General features: G+C 39.8%; 1 protein-coding gene across 1 annotated transcript in view; it reads left to right on the forward strand.

The window, feature by feature from the left end:
* The window catches only part of STT3B (STT3 oligosaccharyltransferase complex catalytic subunit B), a 75163-nt gene extending 54679 nt beyond the window's left edge, over positions 1–20484 (forward strand). The window contains exons 10-16 of the mRNA XM_032237070.1: positions 8861–9072; positions 9726–9913; positions 10024–10195; positions 14823–14996; positions 16697–16810; positions 17686–17898; positions 18986–20484. Coding sequence (XP_032092961.1) covers positions 8861–9072; positions 9726–9913; positions 10024–10195; positions 14823–14996; positions 16697–16810; positions 17686–17898; positions 18986–19066 — 1154 coding nt within the window. The 3' untranslated portion in view covers positions 19067–20484. The remainder of the gene's footprint in view (positions 1–8860; positions 9073–9725; positions 9914–10023; positions 10196–14822; positions 14997–16696; positions 16811–17685; positions 17899–18985) is intronic.
* The last annotated feature ends 4626 nt before the right edge of the window (positions 20485–25110 follow it).

Raw genomic sequence — 25110 nt, forward strand, 5'->3', positions numbered from 1 at the left:
AAAACATTCAAAGCGATAACCTGGGCCATTAGGGCAGCCGCTTCTGCTTCCTTCTTTCATAGGTCTACAGTGGTATGGCTAGAACAGCTGAGAGACAGGACTCCGGCCACGGAGGTACGACTTCTGCAGGACATCTCTAAGGTGCTGGCAGCCACACAGTTCTCAGCTGATGCCACCTTACACTCAGTTAAGTATGCCTCTCGAGCTTTATCATCCTCTGAATCATCCAGGCGCCTGCTGTGGTTGCGACACTGGCAGGCAGAATCCCAAACTAAGTGGCACCTGGCAGGAGCAGACTACTCCGGGGACAAGCTTTTTGGCGCCTTGCTGGACCCTATCCTAGTGGAGGACAAGAATAAGCAAAAGATCTTCCCGGCTCCAACCAGACGGTCAGATCACCGGCATGCTCCGTACCCCAGGAGAACATTCTACTGCCCGACTGAGTCCGATGGCCAGAACCAGAGGTACCAGAACCCCAGATTCCATCGACAAGAGGATAGGCAGTTCCCAGAGCCAAGGTGGCGCAGTGGTTAAATGCAGCACTGCAGGCTACTGCTAGATCAGCAGGTCAGCGGTTCAAATCTCACCGGCTCAGGGTTGACTCAGCCTTCCATCCTTCCGAGGTGGGTAAAATGAGGACCCAGATTGTTGGGGGCAATATGCTGACTCTCTGTAAACCGCTTAGAGAGGCCTGAAAGGCCTATGAAGCGGTATATAAGTCTACTGCTATTGCTATTGCTATTGCTAGTGATAGGTTCAGGGGTCAGCAGCAGAGCAAGTGGCCCTTTCGAGGAGGGAGCGGCCGTCCTTTCCGCAGATTCAAGTGATTCGTTCGCGAATCACCCCATCGGCAGTCACCTCTCACTTTTTGCGGATGCTTGGGAACACGTCACCTCCAACGAGTGGGTCCTCCAGACTGTTAAGCTCAGGTTACAGCTGGAGTTTCGCTCGCAACCCCCTGATAGATTCCGTACCTTCACCTCCTCCAGGGATCCCACCAAGCGGGTCCTTAAGGCCAAGGCCATCAAACACCTGTTAGATATCAAGGCCATTGAGAGGGTCCCAGAGAGGGAGAAGGGCTCCGGGTTCTACTCTAACCTGTTCTTGGTCCCCAAGAGTTCAGGGGGGGTGGAGAGCCATCCTGGATCTTAAACTTCTCAATTCCAGGGTGGTCTACCGTAGGTTTAAGATGGCTTCCCTAAAATCCATCTTAGAGGGCATCTGACAGGGCGACCTCTTGGCCTCCATTGACCTCACGGAGGCCTACCTTCACATCAGAATCGCCCGGAACATCGCAGGTTCCTTAGGTTTTCCCACGAAGGCAACCACTTCCAATACAGGGCCCTCCCCTTCGGGTTGGCTTCAGCACCCAGGACCTTTACCAAGGTGCTGGCTGCGGCCGCAGGTCACCTGCGCTCCTTCCCAGTAAGACTTTTGTTACCTAGATGACATCCTCGTCCTAGCCAGGTCCCCAGACAGGGACAGGCAGGACCTGGGGATCACCATCGACACGCTCAGATCCCTGGGGTTCTCCATCAACCTGGAGAAGAGTCACCTGGTCCCATCTACCAGGCTCCACCATCTTGGATCTATTATAGATTCGGTGTCGGGGGAGGTTTTCCTCCCCCAGGATCGAAAGGACAATATTATACAGCTGATTTATGAAGTTCGCAAATTACGTTCTGTTCCTGTAGTTCTTCTTTCCAGGCTCCTCGGGAAATTCATTTCTTGTATAGGGATCATGCCTTGGGCTCGCCTACACACCAGGGAGCTTCAGTGGTTCCTGCTTCCATACCAGAAGGCTGGGACGAGCGACGCCACATTCAAGGTTCGAGTGTCACCCCAGGTGCTGCTCTCGCTCCATTGGTGGCTGTCCCCAGCATTGGACAAGGGATCTTTCTTCAAGGAGCCAGCAAGGAAGATACTCACGACAGACGCGAGCTGGGGAGCACATCTGGAGACTCAGATAGCCCAGGGCCGCTGGACCCCGACAGATCTGCGCAACAACATAAACTGGTTGGAGCTCAGGGCCATCCACCTGGCCCTATGCCATTTCAAGACCACGGTGACCGTCATCATGTCCTGGTCCTGACGGACAATGTGGCAACCAAGGCCTACGTGAACAGACAGGGGGGCATCCACTCCAAGGCCCTCCATGACGAGGCCCTCCGACTAGGAAACTGGGCAGAGAGACATCTCCAGTCCATCAGAGCAGAACACATCTCCGGGACGGAGAACCAGCAAGCGGATTGGCTCAGCAGGGAGATTGTTCGACAACGGAGAGTGGCAGCTCCATCCCAGCGTCTTCCTGCGGATCTGCAAGAGGTTCGGGCGCCCGACGGTGGATCTCTTCACAACCACAGCGAACGCCCAGCTGCCGAGCTTCGTATCAAGGTTCCCGTCCAGAGGAGCCATGGACATGGACGCCCTTCTCTGCAGATGGCCACCAGGTCTACTCTACACCTCCCCCTCCCTTCTTCTCATTCCCGGGGTTCTGAGAAGGCTGGTGTCAGAGGGAACAGAGATGATTCTAGTGGCTCCCTTCTGGCCACACCGCCCCTGGTTAGCAGACTCGGTGGAGCTGTCCTCGGCTCCTCACTGGAGGATTCCCCCAGGGGAGGTGTCCCTTCACCAGGGATCGCTGGAGCATCCGAATCCGGAGTGGCTCCATCTGTGTTTAAATACATTTTATTTATTTCATTTTCATTTTCATTTTATACAATCACTTATATACTGTGCGTAAAAAAAAAGAGAAAAAAAAAACCCAACATGACACTTCATTCCCCCATACACCCTCTCTTCTCCCCCTCCAACTTTCATTTCACCCCTCCAGCATTCCCCTCTTCTACTTCCCTTCCCCCTCAGACATCTCCCCCTCCCTCCATCTCACCCTCCTTACATTCCCTCTCACTCCCTCTTTACTTCTCCCTCCTCTTTCCCTCTTCTCCTCGCTTTGGTGTATCCATACATTTCAGTTTTTTTTTTTTGTTTTTTTTTTTAAAAAAAATAAAAGAGAAAAAGAAAAAAGAAAAACGAGCCGCAGTATACAAGTGAATTCTTATTGTTCTAAGAATTGAAACTGTAATTCCACCCTCCACCCTCCCCCCTATAATCCCCCCTCCCTAACCCCCTTACGGCTTCGCAGGTCCCATACCCGGCATAATTCTTTAACAAGCATTTGAGTATAATAAGGCCAGCTAACTTTAAAATTAAAAAAATAAAATAAAAGTAAAGCCAAAGAAAAAAAAAGAGAATAGTAAAAAATACAAAATAAAAAAAAACACACACACACACAAAAAGAAAGGAGAAACAAGAAGGGTCAATAAACCCACTACGTTAACACAGCTTCCCATTATCTGTAAATCTTAAACAATGTAGCTCATTCCAAATTTCGGTTATTTTACTACTTGCAGGGTTTCAAACTGTATTAGAGCCAGGTAAGTTGATCAATTAGGATTCCCCAACTAAAAGTCTCATTGCTTTGTCTATCTGTTCAGACCTTTAATTTATCTCTTTTTTATCCGAATATCCAAACCTTTCTATAAAACCATTAAACTCAAGTACTTCTTTCATTTTTCATTTCCAACACCTCCCTTTCTATCCTTACCCACCTCCACATGTAAATTTTTTTACCTTCCACCCTGCCTTTATCCATATCCACATATATATTTTATCCGCATCCATTGCTCCTCCCATATTTACTCCACTTTCCTGAAGACTCTCCGACCAATCTTTCTTGACCTTATATTGAAATAGCAACTCAAACAAACATCAGCTTGCATTCTAGCCCCAGGTAATCTAATTAAGCTTTCGCTACCCTTCCCTCTCCCACGCGCCTCCCAACTCCGTTCGTCCCAGACCACAACTCAAAAAGATCGCAATCTCCGCTCTCCTCGCCTAGGAAAATAATTCATGCGCAATTTGAGTTAGAGTTCAGACAAATCTTATATACAATATGTGTCCACAATCAGCAACGCTTCTTTCAGTCTCCATGTCTCATCATCGATATACAACTTTTCCATTTTATCCCAGACGGAAATCATAAAGCTTTAAGAACATCGCTAAGTCTTTATTCTTTAGTCTTCTGCCCTTCCGGAAGAGGAAAGCAACACCCTCCGCCTTGTAGCCACGTGTCTCGCTGTTTGTCTTCTCCTTCTCCTTGTCTCTCTCCAGGTCCGGATGAATCAGGAAGTCCCGCCTTCAGGGTCTCGTAGTAAAATTCTCGGGCTTCACAGACAGAATTAATGCGGTGTTTTTGGTTGCCAAATGTAACTGTAATACCAGCTGGGACTTCCCATTTGTATGGAATCTGAGAATTTCTGAGTTCTTCGGTTAAGAAAGCGTACTCTCTCCTTGTTCTTAATATTTGAGATGGTATCTCTTTAAAAACAATCAAGTCCTGTCCATCAATTCTCAACCTCTTGCTGTAAAGCCTCTGTATTATCTCATTTCTGGATTCCCTTGTGGTAAAGTATATAATTATGTCCCTCGGAAGCTGTCGCTGTTTTGCTACCCACGAATTCTGGCGGTAAATTCTTTGAATCTGCCAATCAAAGTTAAATCCCGGACTTCCCACCAAGCGGCTGAAAGCCTCAAAGAAGATCTGTTTCAAATTCTCCTGTTGGTTTTCACGCAATCCTCTAACTCTTATTGCAAAGGCAGTCTTATTATAATTTATCATGACAAGTTGTTTTTGAGCATTTTCAATTTCCTGTTGTAACGTTTGAATTTTGGATATCAAATTAAGATTAGTTTCTTCCAAAAGTTCCAATTTGTCCTCCGTTTCAGCAATATAATCTGTCATGACTGTCATTACTCCGATCATATCCTTCTTTGCCTGAGCAATTTTAGCATCAAATTGATCATATAAATCCGATATCAGTTGATTAATTTCCTGTCTGAAATCATTAAGCGTTTTGAGAAGAAATTCTTGTGTTAACAAATCTCCCGTGGAGGGTGTAGGAGGCAAGGGTAGCGGCTTCATAGCAGTTTTTGGAAATATGTTATTAAGGAAGCGCTTCTGTTTAGATTTGGGAGCCATTCCAGAGTAAAAATAAAAGACAAGCAATCAAGCGAGCCAAAAATCAAAGTCTCTGCTCCCCTCAGTTAATCTTTTAGCAATTAGTACGGAGAAGCCTTCAGGAGGGTAGGGCTGACTAAGTACGTCACATCAAACACAAAAGCTACGAGATCGCCATCTTGTGACGCAGCTAAAAAAGAAAGGGAGCCTTTTGCGAAATTGAAGCTGGTATTTTAGATAGTAATAGAAGAAATTCCTCAGGAATGGTCCCCGCCCGGATTGACTTTTAAATAACTTAGCTTTGTCCTGGGGGGGGGGGCAATCTGCCTGGGGCTGCAAAAAAGGCAGCGCGGAAAACTGGCCGGAGTAAAGGCTCAGCTAATGTTGAACCTCTTCTCCATTCACAGCAAAAAAAAGCTATGAATTACAAAGAGATCCTAACGACTGACCTTCTCCCTGCCCCTTTCTGCCAGAAAGGGGAGATATCTATAGATCTTATAAGATATACGAACCAGAATCCTGACAGGAGCTTCGTTGAGCTCCCGACGGCGGCAGGCTCCTCCCCCCGAAGCCCCGGAGTGGCTCCATCTGACTGTCTGGCGATTGAGCGGGTACAGCTGAGAGGGGCCCATTTTTCCGCTAAGGTCATTAGGACCGTCGAGGCGTCCAGGAGGCAGTCCACCACCCGCATTTACAATGCCTCCTGGATTGCTTTTGCTGACTGGTGTCAGACAAAGGATATAGTTCCAGCCTCGGCTTCTGTTCCCCAAGTTCTGGACTTCCTACAGGAAGGCCTGGAGAAAGGTCTGGCCCCCAGCACCCTTAGGAGACAGGTCTCTGCCCTCTCCACGATCCTGGGGGGTAGGGGTGGACGCACCACCTCTGTCCCAAAATCCGGTCCTCAGGTGCTTCCTTAAAGGAGCAACAAATCTGAAACCCCCAGTGGTTCATCGATTCCCTACCTAGGATCTGCCCACGGTCCTCCAAGCATTGACGGAGGCACCATTCGAACCCTTGAGGGAAGTTTCCCTACAATTCCTAACCCTTAAGGTCATTTTCCATGTCAGACAAAGGGTATAGTTCCATCACCTCAGCCAGGAGAGTATCCGAGATCAACACTCTGTCCAGCAGAGTGGACCTCTGCACCTTTCTAGAGAACCGGGTCATCCTCAAATTGGACCCCGCGTTCATGCCCAAAGTCAACTTCCCCTTCCACAGGACTCTAGAGATTGTTCTGTCGGACTTCTGTCGGCAGCCCTCCAGGGATAGGGAAAGATGGTGGCACAAGTTGGATGTCAGAAGAGCCTTACGCATATACCTGAAACGAATGGCACCATTCAGGCGTTCAGAAGCCCTCTTCGTTTCATATCAACCGTCCACCAGAGGGGCCAAGGTTTCTCCAGCCACCATTAGCAGGTGGATCAGGGCGGCCATCTCACAGGCCTACGAGGCACAGGGAATTCAGGTCCCAGAGGGCATCACAGCGCACTCCACCAGAAGTGCGGCTGCCTCAGCAGCCTGGGCCACCCAGACTCCCATAGAAGACATCTGCCAGGCCGCCGCCTGGGCGTCTCTTCACCATTCATTAGGCATTACCGTCTAGATGCCTCTGCCTCCGCAGAGGCAGCCTTTGGTAGGAGGGTTCTGCAGGGAGTCCTAGACTCTCAAGAGGCTCAGGCCCATTGATCCCTCCCTAGGACATCTAGCTTTGGTATGTCCCATGTGTTACTCCTACCACACCTCACTCTGGAAACAGGCAGTTGGTCTTACCTGAACTGCATGTTTAAGAGAGGGTGTGGGAGGAGTCACTTCCCTCCCTTGTTTAGGGCGCCCTGCGCCAGGGGCCTTAGTTAGCTCAGTGGTCAGTCAGGGCCAATAGGAAGGATATGTGCTTGCGTTGTTCTGTTGTTCTTTCCTTCCAGGGCTCTGCTACGACCATCGGTTAATCTGGGAGAGAAGGAGGATCAGAGGTGTGGCCTCAAAAGATTATCCTCAGACTCCAGGGCAAGAGGGCTGGGTTAATACCCATGTGTTACTTCTCCCACACCTTCTCTTAAACATGCAGTTCAGGTAAGACCAACTGCTATTTTCAGGTTCCTCCAGAGATGTTCAATAGAGTTCAAGTCAGGACTCTGGGTAGGTCACTCTTTGACATTCAGAGAGTTGTCCCTAAGTCATACCTGTGTTGTCCTGATTGTGTGCTTAGGATCGTTGTCATGTTGGAAAGTTAACCTTCAGCCCAGTCGGGGGTCCTGAATGCTGTGGAACAGGTTTTCACTGAGGATATTCCTGAACTTTGCTCCATTCAGCTTTCCCTCAACCCTGACCAGTCTCCCAGTACCTGCTGCTGAAAACACCCTCACATCATAATGTTGCCAATCCCTATGCTTCACTGTTGGGATGATATTGGGCAAATGATGAGTGGTGCCTGGTTTCCTCCAAATATAATGTTTAGAATTGAGGCCAAACAATTCAATCTTGGTTTCATCAGACCAGAGAATCTTGTTTGTTACAGCCTGAGGGTCCTTCAGGTGCTTTTTTGCAAACTCCAAGTGGGATTTCATGTATTTTGCACTGAGGAGAGCTTCCATCTAGCTACTCTGTCATAAAGCCCAGATCAGTGGAGGGTTGCAGTGATGTTTGTTCTTCTGGAATTCTGTCCCATCTCCACATAGGATCTCTGGAGCTCAGTCAGAGTGGTCGTTAGATTCTTGGTCACTTCTCTTACTGAAGCCCTTCTCCCCCAGTTGCTCAGTTTGACTGGGCATCCAGGTCTTAGACGAGTCCTGGTTGTGCCAAACTTCTTCCATTTGAGAATTATGGAGACCACTGTGCTCTTAGGAACTTTCAGTGCACCAGAAATCTTATTGTAGCTTTCCCCAGATCTGTGCTTGCAATAATCCTGTGTCTGAGCTCTGCAGGCAGTTCCTTTAACCTCATGGCTTTTGCTCTGCTACATTATCCAGTGGGCGTGCATAAGCACACCAACGTTCCTATTGTCCCTGTCTTATTGTCCCCATTTATCTGTATTTACTTCCTTTGTTCATGTTTATGTTCATACCTATACTTGTTATCTTATACATGTTTGACAAATAAATAAATAAATTATGCATTGTCAGCTGTGAGGTCTTCTATAGAGAGGTGTGTTCATTTCCAAATCATCCAATCAATATAATTTACCATAGGTAGATCTTAATCAAGGTGTAGGAACATGTCAGCAGCTGTCAAGAGAAATGGAAGGCACCTGAGCTAAATTTCAAGTGTTGTTGCAAATGGTCTGAATACTTACGCCAATGTTGTATTTCAGTTTTTTGAACAACTCTAGAAACGTGATCAGCATAACAAAATTGTCAAAAGTGAAGGGGTCTGAATACTTTCTGAATTCACTGAATGTAATGCTGGATTCAGCAAAAATTACTCCAGTTTAAAACATAACATATTGAGAATTTTGAGGTTGATATGATGACAAAAGCTGACTACTAGAGCAAAAGCTACTTACTAAAAAGGTAAAGGTTTCCCTGTCAGTTGTGTCCGACTCTAGGCACAGTGCTCGTTTCAGTTTCTTGGCTGAAGGAGCCAACATTGTCACCCACCAAAGTAGTACCTATTAATTTAGTTGCATTTGCATACTTTCGGGCTTTTAGATGGGCATGAGCTGAGGCAAGAAATTAGCAATCATTAAATAGCCCCTTCTTTTTAAGGATAATGATGATAGAGTTTCATTCATATAAACTTCCGGGAAATAAACATTCAAACTTTAATTCAAACTTATAGTGCACTTGAAAAATTGCATCCGTGAGAAACCTAATTTTAAAACTGAATGTCTGGTTCTCTTTGCAGTGGCTTTGTATGCAATCAGTGCTGTTTATTTTGCTGGAGTGATGGTTCGCCTCATGCTAACTTTGACTCCAGTGGTTTGTATGTTGTCAGCTATTGCTTTCTCAAATGTTTTTGAACATTATTTGGGTGATGATATGAAGAGAGAAAATCCTCCAGTAGAAGATAGTAGTGATGAAGATGATAAAAGAAATCCAGGAAACCTTTATGATAAGGTGAGCCTTGAAAAAAGTTTGATATCAATCTAAATTAATTTAAACAGATATATTTAAAGTAGGTGAAAATCATATGTGGAAATAATGTTTATCAGCTATCCCCAACATATTCACCTTGGCAGCCCGCTGCCTGGGGTGTGTGTGTGTGGAGTGGCAGACACCCGTGCGCACACAGTTTCATTGGTGTGAACCGTGGGCATGCATGTGCCTTCCTCATGGAAATGGAGCAGCAGGCCCTTGCACTCATGTGTGAGTGCAGAGCTCTTGCGCTCGCACATAAAGCACCATGATTTCAAACAGGCCATGACCCAGTAGATTGGGGACCTCCTATTGTTTATGATCTCTGCATACTTCATCAAACTCTTCATTTTTTCCTTTCATTATTATTATTATTATTATTATTATTATTATTATTATTATTATATCATTTTAATATCCAAAACATGGTTGAATATATTAAATGAGGGTAGGTTTAGACTATTAGTATCCCTTCATACATTCCATTTTGAAAACCCTTTTCACCTGAAATATTTCAATTTGTAAAGTGCTTTTTAAAATCAGAAATGATGAGATTTTCATTACTAAAACGGGATAGTTAAACTCTGAAATCTGATAGATTAAAAGGAAAGGTTTGATTTGTTTTCTTTGCTCAGGCAGGTAAAGTGAGGAAACATATATCTGAGCAAGAGAAAATTGAAGAAGGTCTTGGACCCAATATAAAGAGTATTGTCACAATGTTAATGCTAATGCTATTGATGATGTTTGCTGTTCACTGTACATGGGTAACCAGCAATGCCTATTCCAGTCCAAGTGTTGTCTTAGCCTCTTACAATCATGATGGGTAAGATTTACTATTTTTATGTATCCATTATTTATGATACATTGTAATTAAAATATTGCTAATATGTAGCAATTATTTTGACACAATCTTAACTTTTGTTTTTCTAATAGCACAAGGAACATTTTGGATGACTTTAGGGAAGCATATTACTGGCTAAGACAAAATACAGATGAACATGCAAGAGTAATGTCTTGGTGGGATTATGGCTATCAAATTGCTGGAATGGCAAATCGAACGACTCTAGTTGATAATAACACTTGGAATAACAGCCACATAGCTCTGGTATGTAGTGATTGATCACAGCTGTCACTGTACGTATTGGTTACATTGTAATATATTGAACATTATATTCAGTTATGATCATCAAAGCTTAATTCTAAAAAAAAAGATTATAAAACTGGAATGTGCCAAGATTACAGTAGGATTTTTATGGGATTCAGTTCACAGCTAATATAATTTTCAAGTTTTATGAAGAAAATATATTTATATATGTAGACTGATTTCAGTATCTGTGTCTTATTTTTCCAAGGTTGAAATTTTTAAAAATGTTATTGCTATTTTAAACAGCATGTTTTCTTGCATGTGAACTTTACAAGGCACCCCAAATGAAGCTAGCATATAATAAGAACTGGTTATTTATCCAAATAGTAATGTTTTTGCCTCACAAATCTCAGCTGAGTTTATTTTTCTCCCAATAAAATAACATACTCCGATATTAAAATTGAATTTTAGATAGGAGATGGAGAAAATTCATGTTTATGAGACTTATATAACTTGTTCATTCACCAAGAGGACATCCTGTAAGCCATTTGCACTTGCAGTCCTCAATATGTGTTGTTTGCAGCTCCTAAGAATCTTTTTGTTTTTAAATCTGCAACAAAGGTTAAACATGAAAGGGTTAAAATGCTGGTGCCCTTAAGATATATATATTTTGTAAATCATCATCATCTAAAAAAAATAGAAAATAGAATAACAGAATTGGAAGGGACCTTGGAGGTCTTCTAGTCCAACCCCCTGCTTAGGCAGGAAACCCTACACCACTTCAGACAAATGATTATCTAATCTCTTCTTAAAAACTTCCAGTGTTGGAGCATTTACAACTTCTGGAAGCAAGTTGTTCCACTGATTAATTGTTCTAACTGTCATTAAATTTCTCCTTAGTTCTGAGTAGCTTCTCTCCTTGATTAGTTTCCACCCATTGCTTCTTGTCCTACCCTCAGGTGCTTTGGAGAATAACTTGACTCCCTCTTCTTTGTGGCAACCCCTGATATTAGAACACTGGTATCATGTCACCCTAGTCCTTCTTTTCATTGGACTACATGTACCCATTTCCAGCAACCATTCTTTATATGTTTTATCCTCGAGTCCCCTAATCATCTTTGTTGCTCTTCTTCACTCTTTATAGAGTCTCTACATCTGTTTTACATAGTGGTGACCAAAATTGGATGCAGTATTCCAAGTGTGGCATTACCAAGGCAATATAAAGTGGCATTAATACTTCACGTGATCTTGATTCTATTCCTCTGTTTACACAAACTAGAATTGTATTGGTTTTTTTGGGCAGCTGCAGTGCAGTGCTGGTTCATATTTAAATGGTTGTCCACTAGGATTCCAAGATCCCTCTCACAGTCACTTATTGAGCAAAGTATCACATATACTGTACCTGTGCATTTTGTTTTTCTTGCCTAAATGTAGCACCCTACTTTTTTCACCATTCAATTTCATTTTGTTAGATAGCGCCCAATGTTCAAGTCAGTCAAGATCCTTTTGTATCTTAAGCCTATCTTCTAGAGTGTTGGCTATTCCTGCTAGCTTGATGTCTGCAAATTTGATGAGTTCCCCATCTATCCTCTCGTTCAAATCATTGATGAATATGTTGAAGAGTACTGGGTCTAAAACAGAGCCCTGGGGTACCCCACTGCATATCTTCCTCCATGTACTTGCAGTTCCATTGAGAACTACACGTTGAGTGTGGTTGGTCAGCCAGTTATGAATCCATCTGGTGGTGATGTTGTCTAACCCACATTTTTCTATTTTATAAGTAGTAAGTTATGGTCTACTTTGCCAAATGCCTTACTGAAGTCCAAGTAAATTATATTGATAGCATTCCTCTAGTCCATTAGTTTTGTCACTTTGTCAAAGAATACAATAAGATTAGTCTGGCATGATCTGTGTCAAGATATGACTAGATATGCTTAGCAAGTTGACAATCTGTTTTTGATAAACCCATATTTGTTTTTGGTTACTACTTTGTTTGTTCTAGGTGTTCGCTGATTCGTTGCTTGATTATCTTTTCCAGAATCTTCCCTGGTATTGAGGTCAGACTGATGGGTTTGTAGTTTCCTGGATCTATTTTTTCCCCTTTTTTGAAAATGGGAACGATCAGCTACATTTTTCAGTTCTCTGGCAGTTCCCTGGTGCTCCAGGATCTTTGAAAGATACAATTCAGTGGTTCTGAGATCACATCTGCCAGTTCCTTCAGAACCTTGGGGTGTAATCCATCTGGTCCTGGTGATTTGGACTCATCTAGATAGGTTCTCACTTACCATTTTCTTCCCTATTTTGTGTTCCTAATCTGTTTTTTGTGGTACTGTTTTTGATAGGTTGGGCTGTTTTATCTTTTTGTATAAAGACAGATGCAAAAAAAAATGAGTTAAGTAGTTCTGTTTTCTCCCTGTTGCTTGTCACCACCTTGACACCTTCCCCCAGCAATAGATCAATTGTTTCCTTAACTTTTTTTCTTGTTTTTAACAAGAAAATCATCATCATGATCTTACCAAAAGTGAATCCCTGATCTGATCCTGCTATATTGTATTAGTTGAACTAGCTCAAAATGTAATATCAGCTTTATTATGGTACTTTAATCTTATAACATTTTTGCACTTTTGCTAGATTTTTTTTATATTAGTAACAAGAATACTCTAATTTAAAAAATAGTTCAGAAACATGCTGAAGTTACATTATACTGATAACTGCAATGACATAAATCTTGCATCTGACAAGAAGATGTAAGTTCCAGGCCAGCAGACAGATAAGTCCCTGCTACTGGTTAGAGGACAGTGGAAGGGGCACAAGGGAGATACAGCAAGGGAGAGTACAACAAGTGCAATAAGGATTGGGAATGTAATAACGGAGTGCACAAGAGGCACAGGTCATGGAGGGTGCATGAGAGATGAAGGTCAGGAGAGATGTATGAGAGTCCCAACATGAGTGGGAAGAAATGCAGGGATGTGACACAAATTCAAGAAAATGCACCCCATGTTGGGAGTGATGCCAATGACTGGTATGGTATGTGCACAGAAGGAGCTGGAAAAGAAGGTGGGGAAGACTTATCCCAGTGACTTGCCATTGGCAGCTTCCCCTTTAATAGTCATAAATCAAGGATTACCCATATATTAAATACTTTAATATAGGATTGTGTTTTAATGTGTTTCATGGAGTGCACAGGACCTGGTATGGGCTTTGAACTATTTACAGTTCTAGATTTCTCTGGAATTAATATGGCCATGGATATTATGAAAGGGTAGTTTTTAAACAATAAATTGCAAAATAAGTCACAGTTTTTGCATCTATTAAAGAGTAGTGACAATTTCTTCTTTCCAAACTATTGTCACCTTGGCAGGTAACAGAGGATTGGATAGAAAATAGTATTTTTTGAAAAGAATGGGGTTGATTCTTAGAAAGTTTGCATTTGGATATAAGTGTTATGTGACGTAGAAGACTACTAAATGAATTTATCTTTTAGTTAGACAAGATTCTAAATTGCATTGGCTTTATTTCATAAGAGATCAATAACCTGTTGGTTATGCAGGGCTAATCTTGTGATTTGATATTATTATTTTGATAATAAAGATTTTTTTTCAAGAGAAGTAAATAAAACATTTTCTTGTTCATATCACTTTTACATATATTCTATTTACATGTAGTCCTTAGGTCACAACATTTATTCAACAACACAAGTATGGTAGCCTTCAACAAATGATTTTTATACCTGGTCCCTAAAACTATGGCTAGAATAGCTCCCTTGTGATCATGTGATAAAAATTGGGCTGTTTAGCAATCTGTCTGCATTTATGACCACACTACAAATCAATTCCTATGGTCCACATATCTCCCCCCCTCGTCCAATCTTTCCGTTTTGTCACCCTACACAGTGCACTAAGTGGCAGTATTTGGGCTGTCCTCTACTTCTGCCACAGGGCAATCTCAGTCAAGAAGTGTAGCTTTGAGTTCCACAGTACAGCTAGCTAAATGCTGCAGTGCAAAATTCAAGTTGTAAGCACCTTCCTGTGCATCATAAACCTTGTTGCTTTTAGCTGACCTTCACTATCTTCTTCCCACTGCTGACAAGGCATGCTTGGCCTGAATCTATACTAGGCAACTGCTAGCCATGTCCTTGATGCTATTTGCACCACACCTTCCCTGGCCTCCTGCACTCACATCACAGCACTATTTCCTTCAACTTCTGCATCACCTGAACTAGTTCTTTTCCATCTCTATGTGGCACTCCTGCACTCCGTACCTAGAACTCACCAGTCTTGCTTCAACTTCACACCTTAAATTACAGTGACAACCATGACTGGATTGCCATTGCTAAATGATGCAGTCATGTGACATTGCACGATATGACTGCATCACTTAGCAATGACAATCCAGCCTCAAATTGCTGTGGAAACTCCAGAACTACCCATACATGTACTTTTTCTGATGTACATATTTATATGCAACTTTGGAATTGAAACTCAAGTTGTTAAATTTCAAATTCACAGGTTTAAACTGTGTCTATTAAAGTTGAATATACTAGAATGGTTTATTTAAAAGACATGCAGACTTAACCAAATTCAAAATACCTAAAGTTAAAGTAAGTTTAAGGAGAATATGTTTATTTTTTTTAAAAAAAATATTCTAGGTAGGAAAAGCTATGTCATCAAATGAGACAGCAGCCTATGAGATCATGAAAAGTCTAGATGTGGATTATGTCTTAATAATCTTTGGAGGTGTAATTGGATATTCTGGTGATGACATCAACAAATTTTTGTGGATGGTAAGGATAGCAGAAGGAGAACATCCTAAAGATATTAGGGTAAGTCGAAACAGCTTTTAAAATGTGCACATTCAGTATTCCTGCCTTAGCTTTTTGTTTAATCTGACAAGATCTTGTGTGTAATGCTTTCATCTTTCTGTAAAAGAAATTATCCCAAATTTGTTTGATATTTCAATGGACACTTATATACACTGGCTATAATTACGTAGTGTCCTAATCAACTAGCATATTAAGTAGTAGTTACTGTGTATTTGTCACATTTGATGTTTTGATACAATATAGCCAAAAGTGACAATGAAATGAAAACATATTGTCACTTAGTCTTAGTAATAAGACAAAAAGGAAAACAAGGAATTATGAAATGAATATTTAAAAATGAATTAGTAATCAAATCATTTTACACTTGAATTGCCCACTATCTTTTTGTAAGAATTCTTGAAGCACTATACATATCATCCTTGATTGACAATCTGTCACTTAGCAATTTTTTTTATTTATATTTTTATTTTTATTTTCATTTTCATACACTCACATGTATACACCATACAGTATTAAACAATAATGGCATCAATTCCTCTTGTCGACAAGGCCCCAGAAAATAAAAGCCCAATATAGCCCTTCCATTCTCCATACACCTCTTTCTTCCACCACCCTCCAACTTTCTATCTTCCCTCCATCATCCCCCTCTACCCTACTTCCCCTCGCTCTCTACCACTCCTCTCTCCAGATCCGCTCCCCCCCTTCCTTTTCGCCATCCTCCCATCCCTCTCTACCCATCTTTCTTCTTTTCTACCCCTCCTCCCCTCAGTGTATTACTACTATATGTTAATGTATTTGGCTTATCCTATTTTTAAAGAAAAATTAGAGAAAAACAGTATACATGTGAAGTCACATTGCATTGAGATCTAACACATCGTGTCTAGCTTAATATATATCCCTCCCTCCCTCCACTCCCCCCCTGACCCCCCCCTCCTCCTTCTCCCCCCCCCCCCCCCCCCCCGACTTCCCAGAACCCGTACACGGTATAGATTTTTAACAAACACAGTCTAAAATCTATTGAGAAAAAAGAAATAAAGAAATTAATAACATCTCTACATTGATCTTAGCTTCTTCTTGCTGAACTAACTTTAAACAATTTAAATCATTCCTGATCTTAAGCATAGGCTAACTGGAATTTCTTGGTCCCGTATTTATTTTGTATATAGTCAATCCATTTTAGCAAATTTTCAAAGTTGCAACAGACTTCTCTGGGGGTATTTATGTGACCACATGTTGGATGCTCAGCAAGCAGCCACATTTATGGTCCTTTGCAGTGTCCAAGGAGCAATATGATCATGTCTTATGATATCTTTACCAAAAATTGGTATTTACTTCTGGTTTTTGGTTCATAACGAACAATTGGTTCTTTTAACAACCATTGCATTCATTTAATGACCAATGGGGAAAAAGTCATAAAATCAAGTTGGTCACATGAGTGATTAAATTTATGATTGCCATGACTTAGGACTGTGGTGGATAGCTCCATTATGGTTTTAAATGGAAAAACTACTTCTATATTCCTCACCATTGTATGCTTCTTAGAATAAAAATACAATCTCTATGAAAAAAAATTAGAACTATTCTGAATTACTCTGGATTTTTAGGAATTATTTGTTTACAATAACTGATTATTGTATTTTTAATTCTGTTTTATCTTGTTTTTCTAATCTGACTTCTTCATTTCCTTCTTTTTCTTAAAGGAAAGTGACTATTTCACTCCGCAAGGAGAGTTTAGAGTTGATAAAGCAGGATCTCCAACCTTACTGAACTGTCTTATGTATAAAATGTCTTATTACAGATTTGGAGAAATGCAGGTTAGTCCTAAGGTGTTTTGGTGCATCTTAATAGTAGTAATGCTTCTTTGCATTTCTATGTGTATCCCTGACAATACATTTGACAGTTATTGTGATAAAATCATCATTATTAAGCCTTTCTTATAATATGATAAAAGTGAGGTAGTTTTTTTTAATTCTAAAAAGGAAAAGAAAGGAAATTATTTCTTGTAATAATGGATAAGCAAGCAGGGACACAATTTTTTTTTACCAAACATATCCTTTACCTCTACCAAAATATCCTTTACCAACTGTACTAGTTACCATTTTGTTATTGAACTCAATTCAAAGTTTGGTTTTTACCTCTCAAAATTTGAGGTTAGATTAGTTTCAAAATTCTACTGTGCCTTTATATTTCCTTGTCAACTAAGATATAGCAAATAGATTCTAGTTAAAAGGTAGTCATAATGGCATTTAACTCTCATTGGAATCTTTTAAAGGGACAGCATTTAATTTTATTTCAAAAACATTCTTCTTGAAATAAAATGCTTTATTTCAAAAGCATTCTTAGTGGCAATGCATGATATTATGATTATTAGTTTATGATGTTTTTTGGCCAAATTTGAAATAGAAAATCAAGATCGTTCTAAGAGGGGAGGGATTCTGTTGAAATTCTTGATATTTTGTCCTTTTCTGTACTGAAACTGCTTGCTTATTTCACATTTAATTTATATAGTTTAATGCTGGACTTCTACACTGTGTGGAGTAAAGTAAGGCCTCTTTCATCATGATTTGTTTCAAATTATAAATAACATTTTCAAATCTGTTACCCATGTTTTCAAGATAATGTCTATACCTTCATAGTTTGTCTAGAATTTAATATACCTGCAAACTAATGAATTGCATTAATTTTGTAGTTGGATTTTCGGACTCCCCCAGGATTTGATCGAACCCGCAATGCTGAAATTGGCAACAAGGACATTAAGTTTAAACATTTGGAAGAAGCCTTTACTTCAGAGCACTGGCTTGTTAGAATATATAAAGTGAAAAAGTTAGACAACAGAGAAACACTGGACCATAAGCCTAGGTTAACCAACGTTTTACCAAAACAGAAGTATTTGTCAAAAAAGGTGGGTTCTTAGTGAAATTTTCAAAGGAAATTTTTAATACTATGCTAGTTTTACCAGATATGCTTTTAGGTCTTTCTATTAGCCACATAAATGGACACTTTTGTTTCCAATAAAAGAACAGCCAGAATAATAATGGTTAACATTTGATTAATAAAGCATGTAGGATTATATTTATCATTTGTGCTCATAGGCAGACTGTGCCCCAAAAATCCCAGCGAAGTGTAATAAAATTGACTTATCTAAAATACATTAATAGTATTCCAGTTATTCTGTTGGTTCACTTAATAAATGTGAAAATGTCTTTCTGAAAAATGATGCTTAAGACATTTCAGAATGACTTATTTTGTAAAATAATTAAACCTGAACTTGTTGACAGCTCAAGTGTCTGGCTTTTTTCCTGTTTTAAAATCATTTCATTTGAATACATTTTTTCACCATTATTGTGTGGTCATCTAGTCTATTGGACAATCAAGTCTTCAGGAATAAAAATAAAATTCTCTTCAAACAGAAAAGTTTTACCTGATTTTTTTATAAGAAAGTAATTACTATAAATATTCAAGCAGCAATTCGGAGTTTGTGTGTGTGTGTGTGTATACACAGACACATATACATATATATACACCACAACTCTTTTAAAGAAATCAGAATTTTATTACTGCAGTTTTTGGAATAATACTTCTTGTATTGAACACTAAAAATTACAATGGCATTAGCAGAAAGCAAAGAGCATCAAATATTTTTCCTTGCTACAGGAAAATACGCTAAATAACTCATTCAAATTAATTGATAGTATTTGCTGCAAATAAGTGTAGTCTGAAATCTAAACTCTTGGGTTTCACTGAAAACAGCAACAATGACTAAAGGACAACACATAGAATAACACAAATTTATGGTGATGGATTTGGGGAACATGCTACATGTCAGAACTGGAAAGATCACATCCCAAAGTAACTGCATATGCTACTTCTTACCTTTCTAACCTTGACTTAAAACATAATAATTAAGGATTCTTGAGGAATACAAAAACATGAGCATTGTCACTAGAGCATTATAAATAACTAATACACTATTCTGTTTTTCTTTTTAGACTGCCAAAAGGAAGCGTGGCTACATTAAGAATAAACTAATTTTAAAGAAAGGCAAGAGACCCAACAGGAAGACAGTTTAAAAACATGTACTGATTGCTAATATTGAAGCAGTTGTCCTTGAGATAACCAGTCTTTGCCTTTAGCTCAAGTCATGTTTCACAGCAACATGAGGGTACAGAACCATCTTTGGTCCAGATTATTGTACAAAACTTTCAGGCAATGTCTGACTTAAATTTTGGCTTATTGAGAACAGCTGTTTTAGATTTGTATTGTGGAGCAAGACAGGACTACTGTCCAGGTCTTAACAGCAGATTTTTAAATAATGGGTACATATTATCCTTCATATTAATTGAATTTAAACCGATTGCACCAAAGAGCCCTTTAATTCGGTCCTTGGCACATGCATACTTGTCAGTTTTTTTAATCTTCTGTTGAACAGCAATATCTCAACTGGAATGATAAAATGTGAATTGGCTATCCTAATTGTGATGCTTGCAACAGTGTGGGTATTTTGACATTTCAGCCAGTAGAACAGCTTTGAGATATTTATTTTATGAGACAATGGTCATTGTCGCAGTATGTTGTGTTCATGACTATATATCTAACTGCAAATTCACTAATCATGGCACAGATTATGTGCTTGGATGAGGCTGTTTATTTTGAGAAGACGTGGTCTTGCTTCCCTTCAAGGGTATGTGGTAGATCTTTCATAGAAAAGATAAATACAAGGGCTACATTTGAACCTTATATCTGACACGACAGTAATGAATGCTATTGAGCACCACAGCATCTGGTGTTCTCAAAACCACCTTGTTTAACCAGAAGTTTATATTATACAATACTTTGGCCTAATAGGAGAAAAATTGACAAGTATCCAAACTTGTTTCCTGCATCTATTTACAGGCAAAAGGTTTATAAGTCTGCCTGCTTACCTGTCTTTTTTGTGGGGTTGGGTTTCTGGAAATAACTGTTTTTCTCCATATTTTTATTTAGTGCTTCAGTTCATGGAACTTCTGCTTTGCATATGCGCTATCTTTTATAGTTTATGAAAAAGATTTTATCAAGTGCACTAAATCATAAATGGAGACTGAACATGTTCAATTTCCAACTATACAAACTTGAACATTATTTGTTATTTTATTAAAAATGTATATGGGATAGGATTGATTGACAGCCACAGGATATAATTTTGATAAAATAAAAAAGCTTATGCCATCTTTGTTGGTGTAAAGCAGAATAGTATGTACCTTCCCAAAAATATCATTTGATCAGTGAGAAAGTTACTGCTGACATTACAAATGTATAATTTTTATTTTATTTTTTTTCCCTTTTGGATTAAAGAGGTTATAATCAATAATGCAGTAGTAACATTTTCACAAAATCTGGATTTCTGACCCTTTGTCACTGAGATTATATTATTTTGTTGCTTTACAACTCAATGCAAACCCATTGTTGACTATAGGGATAAATAAAGTTAAATCAAGTTTTTTGTGTTAAATGGCTGGCTGCTATTTTTTATTTACTACCTTGTGGCTTCAAAAGGTTGCTGTGTTAAGGACCTGAACCACCATTCATTCAAAACTATTTCTGGCAAATATTGTCCTTTCTACATTGAGAATTGTCAATTGGATTATGACTTGCTTACACATTTTCTCTTGCTATAATTTCTTCCATAAACATAAGCTAATTTAGGATGCTAATGCTACACTATAATTAGATACAAATTTAATAATTTGAGACAAACTGGAACATGTTTTACACTATTTACAATCTGCTTTTAATATTAATGAATTTTATCCTTTATCCTATAAAGGATACACTGATATACACTAGATTTTTTCTATCTTATTTGTATTGTATTTAAAAACTCTAATGAAGTGTTCTGGTTACCTACTCAGTATAATATGCCTCAAGTTCCCTTGTGGTATTTTTTAGATGTTTAATCTGAGTTCAGAATTCATTGGGCAATATCAGGCTGAATTACTGATTTTAACTATTTTACTCACTCATCTATTAAAAGAAGTACCGGAGTATATTTAAAAAGTGAATAAAACAAATTAATACTCAAATTTTTCAACAGTTGCTGAAATATTCTACAATCTTTCATGTTTGTTTTTCCCTTTTTTTTCTGCTACTTTTATGTTAGGATTTTAATAAGTCAACATAATAGGTGAAAAATAATGGGACCACTATTTTTCCAGCTGTTCTTGTTCAGTTTTGTTCTATTTCTAACTTTTCTTAATTAGTCCATAAATCTTTGTTTGGGCTAATCTTTTTCTGATGAGAAAGGCACATTTTGATTTTGATTTTAAGAGATGTGCCAACAGCACTATACATGAAAATGTGCTGGGATATGCCATATAGTCTCAGTTGTCAAAAAGTATTTACTTCCTTCCAGATCTTATGAATTCTATCTTCACCACTGAATATCTTTGGAATTTTATACAGGTCCCTTGCTGATACATAAGAATTTGAACCAATCTCCAGTTTTTTTGCTTGTCTCATTGATTTGTTGAACCAAATCATCTGGCATGTGGTGTGCCAATGTGAAAAATTATTAACTCTTAGATTATTGTAACTGTGTCAGTGTTAGCTGTAGTAACTGTAACTAAATAAAGAAATGCTTCCTGCAGTAGTTAACCACTCCCTCATGTTGTATATGGGATTTTTGGCCCATTTGTCCATAATAAACTGCTTCAGCAAAGCAAAGGGTTTTCTAGCAAAACTTGTTTCAGGGCATGCCACAATATTTTTGGGATGAGATAATAATAGCTATTCCAAAATACTGATTTTATTCTCCAACTTTTTTCTTCTAAACTTGATTGTATATTAGAAATCATTGTCTTGCTGCACAGTCTGCTTGTGCTCCTGTTTTAGTTGATGGATGGATTAAAATTCTCTAATATAAAGTAGAATTCATTCTTCTTTCAGTGATGGCAAGTCATTCAGATTTTGAATGACTTGCAAAGCATTCCTAGACTATCTCACGCTACTTTCTTGCTTGACAATAATTCCTATACTCTTATTTTAGAATTCAAAGTGTGTTTAATGTCTGCCAGACAGAGCAACCATATAGTTTGAAATATTCCATTTTCAATTCATCTGTTCTTAAATATATTTTTCCAAAAATCTAGCTTTTTGACAAACATGAGACAAGCATCAATGTTGCTTTTAGAAACCAATAGCTTCCATTTCATTCTTTCTTATAACTTCCATTTTTACCTAATGTTTTTCTGATGGCGGGATCATTACTTAAGTACGGTTAGAGAATCTTGCAGATCTCTGTGTTTTGTTCTGGAATTCTTTCTGCCTTATTTCATTTATTATATTATGGTTTTGGAGTGATTTTTTTAAACAGAAAAGTCAGCTTTAGAAAGGTTCTTCGTTATCTCATATTTCAATAACCTGTATCTAACTTTCAATCAGTGGCATTGTAGAGTTTTAGAGATGATTTTATAAATAATTTGAGATTGATAGATACCAATTACCATATTTTTTAGATTATGATGCACCTAGATTTAGAGGAGGAAAACAATTAAAAAGTTTTTGACCTCCATGCATCCCATTTTCCCTTCCCTGGCCCCCAGAAGCACTTTGCAGACCAAAAACAGGCCCATTTTTGGCAAAGAAATTGGATGTTTGGAGCACTGCAGAGTGCTTCTGGAAGCCTGGAAGTGTGAAAATGTGACACGCAGATGGTTCAGGAGGTAAAAAACAGGCCTGGTTTTGGTAAAATGGGACATGTGGAGCACTGCAGAGTGCTTCTGGGGACCGGGGAGTGTGAAAACGTGACACGCAGATGGTTCGGGGTCAAAATGGGCCTGGTATACACAACAGAAATTTAAATCCATCACTAAGTTTTTATTTCTCTCCTTAAATTCTGATGGATAGTGTCAGTCTGAGCTTCTTTCTCATGCTTGCTGTTTCCAGGGTTTAAAGCTTGATTTTGTTAATATAATTGTCATTTCTACTTAGTTTCCCCCAAAGTCATCTTTGTGGTGCTGTCAACCATCTCACTACATTAAACAGCAAAAGAAATTCCTGGGACATTTTTCTCCAAGGGTGTAAATTTACTGAAAAGCAATATGGATACAGAAATAGAAAAGCCAGCTCTGACATTTTCATACACAAACAGCACAGGAAAACTTCCTCGGACCTCCCATTGTCAAGTATTCACCAATTAGTTGCGCTTGCTTTATTTTGGAAGCGACCTGTCTGCCTCTGACATTCCCAGCTGATGACCTTGGGATGTGGGCCTGCCCCAGTCTTCCAGGGGGCACACTTGCATTCCAGATTTCCCGCCCACACCTTATATTCCAATGCCTTCCCCTTATTGTTGTCTGGTGGTCAGCAGTGCTGTGTAATGAATCAACCATGACATGCTGACTCAAGAAAAATGATTAAACCTACAAAGAAACACATTATTTCTACACTATGTTCTTTTCACACAAATACAGTATTGGGATCGGTCTGGGTACCTGGTGTGGAACCTCTGAATAAGCCTAGGGGCATAGACATTCCTCGCTGTCACCCACTCTGCCTCTGCCAAGGGAAACCCCTTCCATAAGATTAAATACTGCAACTTCCTTTTGTAGTATAGAGTCAAGGAACTTGACCTTGAAGTGCTTTTCTCTGTGAGCAGCTTAATGGCCAGCTTTGGCAGGGAGCTAAGGAAGGGCTTTAGCAAACTACAATGAAACACTGGGTAAATACGCCTAAAGTTTTTGCATAACTTTAATTCCACCATCACTGGATTTATGATCTGGATGATAACGAAAGGCCCTATTTACCTGGAGCTCAACTTCTTACAGGGTTGGCCCAATTGCAAGAACTTCATGGACAGGTATACGTCATAACCTAAACACTCTCTGAGGTGTTCTCATGAGCCTGCTTCTTGTGCTTCTCTTGCTACTTCTAATGCTTTGCGCACTACCGGCCAGATGGCTTTCAGAGTACTCAGCCAATAAAGACGATGAAGGACACTCTTGGTACAAATTCTGCACCAGTGGCCACTCTATAGGGAGTAAAAACGATACTACTGTGCACGGAGTTATTTAGGCCATCTCAACAAAAGGCAAGAACTCAGCCCAATTGTTTTGGTGATAAGTCACATAGCATTGAAGATACTGTTCCAAGACTGCATTTGTACGTTCAAGCACCATTTGACTGAAGATGATGGGCAGAGCTTCTACCTGGGAAGAGTCTAACTTCTGGAATTTGTGCCAAAATTTTGAAGTGAATTGCACCACACAATCTGAATTTGTGTTTTAAAATGCCATGCTAAATGCTTGGTAAATGTGCTATACCAAGAGCTTAGCCGGGGCACAAGTGGAGTGGATACTATAGTTTATACACAGCCTAGGGGACCTATTTTCTTTGAAAAATGGGTTGCCACCACAACTTAGCCAGTTGAATGAAATCCCAGGTTTATCTATGAATGTGGAGATCTTTCATCTCCCTAGCTGTCTTCAAATACAGTTTACCCCCAGGCACAAACTCAATCACAATCGATGGGGTGAGGTGGAAGTGTTAGATTCCTTCTCGCCAATGACCTTGGCCAGATTATGATATTCTTTAGGAATCAGCGGTTCTAAGATACCACTTCCCTCTAGTTTATTGTCAGATTCCGCTTTCGCATATCTGCAGGCACATGGCAGCTTCTTACCACTTTCCCTAAGTCTTACGAGTTGGCTATTTTCCTTTGCATCTGCCATTTGTTTCTATCCCAATTGACAGATGGGATCTATTTTTCCACCATGCCAGGCCCAGGACTATGGCCTCTGAAATCCCCAGGGCCAAATAAATTACCATATTTTTGGAGTATAAGACACACTATCCACCCACCCCCCTAAAAGTGGGTGAAAATTTCAATGTGTCTTATAGACTGAATATGGGCCTGTTTTGGGGCTCCCAAACCTGCGCATTTTGCCCTCCCTAGCCTCCAGAAGCACTATGCAGTGCTCTGCACTGCCTGTTTTTGCCAAAATTGGGTCCATTTTTAGGCTCCCGAACCTTCCACGTGTTTTCACCCTCCCTGGCCCCCAGAAGCACTCTGCAGTGCTCTGCATGTTTTTGGCTTCCCAAACCCTCCATGAACCCCATTTTCACTCTCCCCAGCCCCCAA

This window comes from Thamnophis elegans, chromosome Z, assembly GCF_009769535.1.
Source record: "Thamnophis elegans isolate rThaEle1 chromosome Z, rThaEle1.pri, whole genome shotgun sequence".
NCBI lineage: Eukaryota > Metazoa > Chordata > Lepidosauria > Squamata > Colubridae > Thamnophis > Thamnophis elegans.